The sequence below is a fragment of the Labeo rohita genome, chromosome 25 (assembly GCF_022985175.1).
Source record: "Labeo rohita strain BAU-BD-2019 chromosome 25, IGBB_LRoh.1.0, whole genome shotgun sequence".
Lineage (NCBI taxonomy): Eukaryota > Metazoa > Chordata > Actinopteri > Cypriniformes > Cyprinidae > Labeo > Labeo rohita.
Genome location: NC_066893.1, coordinates 11,436,071 through 11,446,098, shown reverse-complemented (window position 1 = coordinate 11,446,098; position 10,028 = coordinate 11,436,071). Strand labels below are relative to the sequence as shown.

Sequence of the window (10,028 nt, the reverse complement as noted above, 5' to 3'; positions counted from 1 at the left end):
GCCAGCATGTATTTTCAGTTGAGCGCTCTGATTGGTGGGATTACCTCGGTGGCGTCGCAGACGTGCCCAGCCAGTCTGCGCATGCGCGACAGACATGTGGAAGAAATGTAAATAATAGGAGCAGGAGGTCATTTGACTCGTTTAAACATTATCGATATGTACAGAGGAATAATCCCGTGTTTCCGCGGTCGGAACAGTTTAAACGCATTTCAAAGAGGAATGTGTTGTTTAATGCGTCGATACGTAACAAGGGCCAGATCAGAGGATGATATAAAGAACTTCATTATAGACAACACAGAAATAGTGAGCGCCCAAAGTTTAACTCCAGAGATTTCTTTAAGACTCTTCACCCCCACCTGCCGGTTCTGGACGGAGAGACCTGAGTTATGGCCTTTTCCTGATCCGTACTGGGCAATATATTGGCCCGGTGGACAGGCGCTGGCTAGGTAACAATGTTTAGTTAACAAAATACTACTACTAATAAAGGCTATGATGTATTTTGGGCTAGTTACAATAAGATACGTTTAGTCTACCTGCGTTGTTTTGACGTTTTTATTAATAATCCAGCTCTGTGGACTGTTTTTCTCAGGTATCTCTTAAATAATCCCGAGGTGTCTGGAGGCAGAAAGGTGCTGGATCTCGGATGTGGTTGTGGAGCATCAGCCATTGCTGCCAAACTCACTGGAGCTTCCCATGTTGTTGCCAATGACATTGATCCAAGTGAGATTTGTGTTCCTGTTGCACCTCACACCTGAAATAAGAACTATTGTAATTTGTGAAATTCTTTATCAAAAAGTTTATCAGAAATTCTTGGTAAAGAAATCTAGTGTAATGTACTGCAACAATTCCTACAGTAAAAAAAAAAAAATTATATTATTCAATTTATTATTATATTATTATTAATTTATTTAATGTTTTTAACAAACATAATTGATTCAATAGAAAAAATCCAATAAGGTGTATATATTAAGTAAAAAGTACTAAGTAGTACTATGTATTATTATTTATAAATCTTTTTTTTTTTTTTTTTTTTGTGAAGTCATGAATTTAGATTTTTTTATGGTTACTCTATTGCCATTTTATAAGAAGTTATTTTCAATAATAACCTTTACACAGCTATAATGGTCTAAAGCAGGGTTATTAAACTACATCTGAAGCATCTTTATTAAAAAGTTTATAAAAAGTGGAATGTCTAAAATCTACAACCTACATTTAAAATAATATTTCATTTACATTTATTTTCAGTGTATTTTATTTATTTATTTTATGTTTTTATTTAATCATTAATAGAAAAAAATCCATTATGCTGTATCATTAAGTACTAAAAGTATTATTATTATTTATAAATCTATTATCTATTATTTATTTTATTATTTATTAATTTATAAAATTTATTTTTTAGTTATTTTATTTATTTACTCCATTGCCATTTTATAATATTTAATATATTTAATATATATATGTACATGTGTATATATATATAATATAATGATTCTTTTTAATAGTTCTTTTTAATAATAACCTTTACAACAGTTACAAGGGTCTAAAGCAGTGTTATTGTAGTTTTTAAAACTGAAACTAGTAAACTATGAGTAAACAAAAGATGATAGCATCTTTATCAAAAAGTTTATAAAAAATTCTTAAAAGAAATCTAATGAAAATAAAATAATTACAATTAAAATAAGATTTTTTTTCCATTTATTTTTATATATTTGTTTTATTTTATTTATTGTTGTTAACAAAAATAATTGATTTAATCATTGATTTAATAGAAAAAAATCTATTAAGGTGTATCCTTTAAGCAAAAAGTATTAAAAGTATTATTATTATTTATAAAAAAAAAAAAATTATATATATATATATATATATATATAGATCTAACTTTTTATGGTTACTCCATTGTTCTAAGGGTCTAAAGCAGGGTTGTTATAGTTAACTGAAACTGAAAATAAAGCCATTAATAGATGTTAACTGAAATAAAAATAAATAAATAAAAATAAGTTGCCAAGGCCTCATTTCACATTCTAATCTAGTTTAGCTTGATGTATTAAAGGTTCATGAAACCCTGGACTACTTTTTCTGAGATTTTAGCAGAGGTGTTTGTATTGCACATCATAGATGACAATCTCAGTTAGCATCTGTTAAATTTAATTGTTGGAGAAAACTGGTTAATTTTGAGCTTTTTTGCGCTATTTTCATCTTCCGGGTTTAATATCTACATGTGCTGACGTCACAGTTTGTGTGTGTATATATATATATATGAAAGAAGGGGTTATAATACTGAGGGGTCCTCTTTTATTATTTGTCAAATTGGCACATAACTTCCTGCATGTTGGTTACACCACGCTGACTGACAAACAAGATTTCTACTATTAAAATTGCTTTGTTTTGTTATTGCAGTTGCTGCCGTTGCCACAAAAATGAACTGTAAACTGAACAATCTGGACCCTTTACCTTGTGTGACAGACAACATGATCGGCTCAAAACCCGACGACTGGGACCTCATTCTTCTCGGAGACATGTTCTACGATGAAGATCTGGCTGATCGTCTGCATAAGTGGCTTCAGACATGCATAACCACACATGGAACACAAGTGCTTATCGGTGACCCGGGACGGGCTCAATTTGAAAGCCACGACATCAGAAAATTACTACATAAACTGGCTCACTTTGAGCTGCCCGACTCGGTCAAAGAGGAGAACTACGGACTAACAAATAGCACAGTGTGGTGCTACAACTACAAACCTGATCTATAACAGCAAATGTATGGAATGCATTCATGTGTAAGTATGCTATGGATGTCAATAAAACATTTTACATATATATATAGTATACATAAATAAGCATATTCTGGAGCAGATTACTGTTATTTCATACGTGTGTTTTTATTTATTATGTATTATAGTACAGTTGAAACACAGAAAATGAAAAGTAGGAAAACAAAACAATTTTACAGAAATATATTCATAAATATTAAATTACATAATGCAATTAAATTACAATGCAAACACGAAAAAGCTGTAAAAATGCATTGATTTTATCTTCTTTTTTTTTAACCAAACACTGACGATTTGTTTAGTAAATCTGACAAGGATGATGCTTATCTTCCTTGATAAGTGCATTACATTTACAATAATAAAGTTGATGTGCTGTAGTTGATGTACCGTAGGTGATCATTAGTCATGTCAGTACACAGTCCAGGACACTTGTTGGATCTTGTTGGGGCCAATAAGGTTTTGTAGTGCCTCCCTTGATTTATCTATTAAGAGATGCATAGATGCACTGAAACTTCATTTTTAGACAAAATGTATGTTGCATTTTATATTAGGGTCCATGTGAGTACCTGTAATCAGGGGACATCCATGGAAATTAAAAATTCTGATGTTGGCGCAGTTTGCAAGAACAGCAGTCACAGCAACATCAGTCAGATTGCGACATCGTATCATCTGTAACTCCTGTAACAAGAAATCATTCATGCAAAATAATAATTAGTGTTGTTTATCATTTTAAAAAAATTACTAATTGTATTTTTTTTTATTAATCCTGATTAATTGTTATCAGTCTCACCTAACTTTAAAGTTTTTAAATATACTTTTATATTGCAATAATTTCACATTCAGTCTTCAGATTAATGCAAAAACAACATTAAGACGGTATGTTTTTTATGACTGAATATTACTGATTCAGTCATAATATTGACCGAATATTATCAATTTCTGGATGTCTTTAGGAAATTGTTCTTTTTTTTCTTAATATTTAGCCATTGACTATAGCCATTCAACATTACTGTATAACTGAGAGCTATCGATTTTAACATTTATTAAACTAAAATCCATTATTTACCTGTGCCCTTCAGAATGTAGGAAAATACAGAATTGGAATTAAGTTATCAAACACTAAATACTAAATTAAATATAGATGAATCATTAAAGCTACAAAAGTTATTGATTTCCTCTTTTTTTCTTTTGTTCTTAAATTAACAGACATCACAGCAATGGGTTATTAGCTTATTTGGCTGCTATAACTTTAAGAGCTTCCGCTGCTGAACGTGACACGGATCTGACGCGCATGCTCGTATTTTCATTCGCACTTTAATATGAAATTATACAGGGTACAGCATGTGCCACCGTATTTGTGTGCACAACTGAAAAGCGCATGGGCCACAAGTACAGTATAATGGCTGACAGGACAGGTAAATTCGTTTTTACTGTCTCAAGTGACCCTGGACCACAAAACCAGTCATAAGGGTCAATTTTGTGAAACTGAGATTTATACATCATCTGAAAGCTAATGTATACAACTATTTGAAAATCTGGAATCTGAGGGTGCAAAAAATTATTAAAAAACTAATCTAAATATTGAGAAAATCACCTTTAAAGTTGTCCGAATGAAGTTCTTAGCAATACATATTACTAATCAAAAACTGAGTTATATTTACGGTACAAAACATACAAAATATCTTCACGGAACATGATCTTTAATTAATATCCTAATGACTTTTTGATATAAAGGAAAAATGTATCATTTTGACCCATACAATATATTTTTGCCAATTGCTACAAATATACCCATACTACTTAAGACTGGTTTTGTGGTCCAGGGTCAAAAGATCTTATTAGACCACAGTTCAGTGTTGTTCTACAGAAGAACAGGTGCCGTGGAGTGCTCATCTGAAATTTGATGTGGTCGTAAAGACGTTCTGCGACTAAATAAACGCACTTCTTGTCAAGAAAAAAAGAGACAGAAGCAGCAATTGTGAGCGGGGTGGCCAACCCTAACCCTGACCACCGTTAAATATTTTTAACGCCGTTAATTTGGAAAAACTAATTGACTGCGTTAACACGCTACTTTTGACCCCACTAATAATAATAATACAATATTAAAATGGTCTTAATGAAAAATTTAAAATGAGTATGTTGTACCTTTAGGCTGTGTGAACAAACTCCAGTTGCAAGTCCAATGACTCCTTGATCAGTTACCTTTAAATAGCGTGAATGTACAGGTAGTAAATATTTGGTGAAAAAAAAAAAAAAATTGATTTTGGTATATGCATTACCAGTCAAAGTTTGGAATAATTATGACTTTTTATGTTTTTGAAATAGCACTCTAATGCTCACCAAGGCTGCATTTATTTGATTAAACATAGAATAAAAAAGTAATATTGTAAAATATTATTACATTATCAAATAACTGATTTATATATGGATCTATTTTAAAATGTAATTTATTCCTGTGGTGCAAAGCTGAATTTTCAGCATCATTACTCCAGCCTTCAGTGTCACATGATCCTTTAAAAATCATTCTATTATGTTGATTTGAAGAGACTTTTTTCAAAAACATTTAAAAATCCTAATTATTCCAGACCTCTGACTGGGTAGTGTACAATATGCTTCCAAAGCAAGGTAAATTACCTCTGTCCCAGAGAAGTAAATGCTGTGCAGCATCCTGCAGTTCTCCCCCAGCTCCAGTAGGGCTCTGTCACTGAGAGCAGTGCAGCCACGCAGGGAAACCACTTCTAAACATTTGCAGTGTCGCGCCAGAGCTTGAATCCCTGAATCTGTTACAGCCGTGCAGCCTGTGAGATCGACTACCTGAAGATAGGGGGACCGGGATGCCAGCACCTCTAGACCTTGGAGAAAGAGAAATACAGCAAAAGTTGAAGTCGTGAACAATTTAATTTGACCAACAGTGCAATCATATATATATTTAAGTCTAAAATGTATAGTGTGAGTGTTAAATTCGAAGATAACGGGTAAACTGATAATAAGAGAGCCTGACAATTGCTTTTCTGTTTCATTATTAGTCAAGTAATAAGTGTACTTTCATTTTTAGTATATATTGGTTGGAAGGTTTTATAATACTTTTGAAAGACGTCTCTTTAAAATACAGTACTAAAAATACAGTAAAACTGAAATATATTTAATATTTAAAATAACAGTTTTATTATACTTTAAAATGTAATCTATTCCTGTGATCAAAGCTACATTTTTTCAGCATCATTACTCCAGTCTTCAGTGTCACATGATCCTTCAGAAATCATTTTAATAGCTGATTTGCTGCTCAAGAAACATTTAAACATTATCATTGTTGACAGTTGTGCTGCTTAATATATTTGTCACTTTTGATCAATTTAATGCAATATTTCTAATGTTTACATATATTTTAAAATACTAAATATATGCATTTAGCTCTAGATAGATTTCTATCCAATTATTAGTGACCTTTTCCAGTTGATCATGATTAATAAAGTTGAGTATAACTAGCTTAACTAATGTTTCATAAAATTAAAAATATTATTAATAATTAATCCTCTAATATTTTCAGGTTTAACCATGGGGACACTGTTATTACACTACCAGTCAAAAGTTTTTAAACTGTAAGATTTTTAACATTTTTTAAGTCTTTTCTGCTCACCAAGCATTTACATTTACTTGATACAAAGGACAGCAAAAACAGTAACATTTTAAAATATTTTTACTATTTAAAATAACTTTTCTATTTGAATATATTTTAAAATGTCATTTATTCCTGTGATCAAAGCTACACTTTCAGCATCATTACTCCAGTCTTCAGTGTCACACGATCCTTCAGAAATCTTTCTTATATGCTGATTTGCTGTTCAAGAAACATTTTTTATTATCAATATTTAAAACATTTAAAAGGATTCTTTGACATAGAAAGATCCAAAGATCAGCATTCATCTGAAATAAAAAGCTTTTGTAACATTAAACACTATACCATTCAAAACCTTGGAGTCAGTATAATTTTTTTGTTTTGTTTTTGGGAAAGAAATTATAAAAATACTTTTATTTAGCAAGGATGCTTTAAATTGATCAAAAGTGATGTTAAACACATTTATAATGTTACAAAAGATTTCTATTTCAAATAAATGCTGTTCTTCTGTACTTTCTATTCATCAAAGAAACCTGAAAAAAATCAGCTGTTTTTAAATATAATAATAACATGTTTTTTTTTTAATCAGCAAATCAGATTATTAGAACGATTTCTATAGAATCATATGACTGGAGTAATGATGCTGAAAATTCAGCTTTGAAATCACAGGAATAAATTACTTTTAAAAATATATTCAAATAGAAAACGGTTACTTTAAATAGTAAAATATTTCACAATTGTTCCATTTTTGGTGTACTCTGGAATACATAAATGCAGGCTTGGTGAGCAGAAGAGACTTCTTTAAAAAATGTTAAAAATCTTACTGTTCAATTAGTGCATTTACTCTAAATACCAATTTATTCATTTATAAATAAATTTATTAATAGTTGATTGTTGATTCTTCAGTTAATCTTTGTTATTTTAGTACTATTTAAATTCTATTATAGAATGTATTAATATTTTGAATGTATTATTATTTTCAGCTTTTACTTATAATATCTAATATTTATATTTTGTTTCATTTCTGCTTTATTAAATTTACCGAAAACATTTTTAATACTTTTACTTAACAATAAAAACATTTGTTAATTTGCCAACTATTTACTATCACAAATGAACCACCATAAACAGCACTACTGTGTTAAAATAATACCCTCAGATGTGATATCTGCACAGCCTCTTAACAGTATTGTCCTCAACTGTGGGCAGTGGATTTGCTGAAGCGCAGAGTCTGACACCTTGCAGTTCTGCAGATCCAGTGTGTGAGTTCCACTGTGCACGAGCTGAAACACAAATCAGACACATGAGCATTAGATATTATCATCATCACAAATGCTCTTGGGATGGGGACGCGTTACCTGACTGATGTTGGAGTCGGTGACCGTGCCATAAGACATCATTATTCGTAATAATCTGTCTTTAACGGCAGCAGGCAACATCCTGATCTCATCATAGTCATCAGAACGCTGAGCAACACTAAAAGCACACCTGTGTGCACAAAAACATGTTTATTATCACCATATATGCTATAAAATGAACAGAATGAACAGTGTCAATCGCGTTAAACACTCAATAAAAACGTTACTCACAAGCTCATAAGGGAATCTATGGTAGCCATGTTTCGGTCGCGTACAGTGCTGTTTATACACCTTTTTAAAGCTAACTGCGAAGATATCATATGTAATATACGTTCATTTTGTTTTTTAATTCAACCACAGCGTAAACTTTCTATCTAGCATCTTCGTCGCTACGTTGTTTTTGTTTTCACTCCTTCTCGAGTATCAGAGTGGGCGGGTCTCATTTGTAGTAATACGTCATTCATACGCGACAAACATAAGGGTTTGAGGTTTTGTTTTTTTATATATATATAATTAAAAAAAAAAAAACAAACCAAAAAAAAAAAAATATATATATATATATATATATATATATATATATATATATCAAAGATACACATAAACATTAGAACAAGTACAAGTGGTTTTTTTTTTTTTGCAATTATGTACATATTAATACAAATATATACATCTCACAACAGAAGTAGAAAGAGTATACAGAGAGAATAATAAAAAAAAAAAAACACACACAAAAGAACAAGTGCATGTACATGAGTAAAAAGGATCTATGCCAGGGATAAAAGAAAAATTAAAATTAAAACATTTAATTAACCAAATTAAATTGACAGTGCTTCATAAGTCTTTTTAGCTTTTCTCTTTCTAATAAAATGTTCACAATTTGGCTTAGCTTTAGTCCATTTCTTAAGTAAGCTGTTTTCTGGTAATGTTTTTTTTTTTTTTTTTTTTGTTTGTTTGTTTGTTTTTGTTTCATCATCAAACAACAAGACAAGGCAACATTGCACATTTCAAACTGCAAATTCAACTGCAAATAAATAAATAAATAACAGCAGAAAGAGAAAACACACAAAATGAACACAAACATAAAAAAAAGTTTAAATAAATAAAAAAAATAAAAACAAAGAAATTCCAGGGCAGTTACATAAATTTGAAAAGCTTTAAAATTTGTTTTGTTTTTATGAGTTTCTTATTTTGAGATCTCACATTAGAGAGGGTTTCAAGGTTAATTTTAAGATCAGTGTTACAAAATGTAATACATAATGGTTTCTTCTGACTTACTTTTGACTTGTGAATATAAAACTTTGCTAAGATAGTTAAGAGATTTATAATATAAACCTGTTTATCAGAAAAAGAGGGGTTTTGAAAACAAAGTAAAATATCATGAGAATCTAAATTAAGGGGTTTGCTTAATTTCTTCGTTATGTCTATTTAAAAGTCAGTCCAAAATGAAATAGCATAAGGGCAATAGAAAAATAAATGTTCAATACCTTCTAATTACAAAAAGTACATTTATCACAAACACTATTAATATATCTGCTGACAGCTACATTTACAGGGTAACATCTGTGAACAATTTTGTACAGTCCTTCTTTTACTTTATTTTAAACAAAATAAATATCACAAAAGTTAACACTTGTGTTTTTTATATAGAAGATTTGAGGTTTTTTATAGCTTTTCCGTTGGAGGGAATTCTTTTAAGTGATAAGAAAAGTAAAAACAAATCAGAAGCAAATATTTTACAGTTAGGTTTAAAGTTAAGACATCGTGCTTTGTGAATGAGGCGTTTTCCCATAATACAAATACAGTACAGGCGTTCGAAGAATCGAACAAAATTTCATCTAATTATACTTTTTAATTTTAAATACTTTTCTTTGTTATTCTTATGCATTCTTTTTAAATGTAAACGCATTTTAAATTGTTTTGCATTAATGTCTGTCAAAGTTTAATATTTAAAGCTAACTTACAAAAGCTGTATAAAAACACCAGAGCCTCAAAACATGGTTTATTACTATGTTTACTAGGTTTTAATATTGCCCGTTTCTGGTAATCTAACCTATTACCAAAGGCGTTTCTTGAAATGGTTACTATTAAAATAATGTTTACTCGTTTTATCACTGACCTCAGTGAATCATGGTTTAGCAGAGCTTAAAAACCAGAAGCAAAATGAAATGTATTTGTAACCAACCGTTTTTATTAAAAGCTCTTATACAATTGTACAAAAATAGATTGTCAAATTTTTACAAACCAGTGTAATCCAAATAAAAGCACTACAATATACTG

General features: G+C 30.3%; 2 protein-coding genes across 2 annotated transcripts; one reads left to right on the top strand and one right to left on the bottom strand.

Moving 5' to 3' along the window:
* Positions 1–95: 95 nt before the first annotated feature.
* etfbkmt (electron transfer flavoprotein subunit beta lysine methyltransferase) lies at positions 96–2,872 on the top strand. Its single transcript, XM_051098973.1, has 3 exons — positions 96–446; positions 590–720; positions 2,401–2,872. Exons 1-3 carry the CDS (start codon positions 157–159, stop codon positions 2,754–2,756), a joined length of 777 nt encoding a protein of 258 aa, XP_050954930.1. The 5' UTR covers positions 96–156; the 3' UTR covers positions 2,757–2,872.
* Positions 2,873–3,028: 156 nt separating this feature from the next.
* Positions 3,029–8,194, bottom strand: amn1 (antagonist of mitotic exit network 1 homolog (S. cerevisiae)). Its single transcript, XM_051098972.1, has 7 exons — positions 7,983–8,194; positions 7,752–7,881; positions 7,547–7,676; positions 5,412–5,629; positions 4,923–4,979; positions 3,344–3,455; positions 3,029–3,259 (listed from the first exon to the last, which is right to left on the bottom strand). Exons 1-7 carry the CDS (start codon positions 8,069–8,071, stop codon positions 3,186–3,188), a joined length of 810 nt encoding a protein of 269 aa, XP_050954929.1. The 5' UTR covers positions 8,072–8,194; the 3' UTR covers positions 3,029–3,185.
* Positions 8,195–10,028: the final 1,834 nt, after the last annotated feature.

Excerpts from the sequence above, each read along its gene's own strand:
- etfbkmt (XM_051098973.1), top strand. The coding sequence starts at position 157 with ATGTACAGAGGAATAATCCCGTGTTTCCGCGGTCGGAACAGTTTAAAC. Across the intron at positions 447-589 it reads GGTGGACAGGCGCTGGCTAG|GTATCTCTTAAATAATCCCG; the intron begins GTAACAATGTTT and ends TGTTTTTCTCAG. Across the intron at positions 721-2,400 it reads TGCCAATGACATTGATCCAA|TTGCTGCCGTTGCCACAAAA; the intron begins GTGAGATTTGTG and ends TTGTTATTGCAG.
- amn1 (XM_051098972.1), bottom strand. The coding sequence starts at position 8,071 with ATGATATCTTCGCAGTTAGCTTTAAAAAGGTGTATAAACAGCACTGTA. Across the intron at positions 3,456-4,922 it reads TTTGTTCACACAGCCTAAAG|GAGTTACAGATGATACGATG; the intron begins GTACAACATACT and ends TTCTTGTTACAG. Across the intron at positions 3,260-3,343 it reads TGGATGTCCCCTGATTACAG|ATAAATCAAGGGAGGCACTA; the intron begins GTACTCACATGG and ends ATCTCTTAATAG.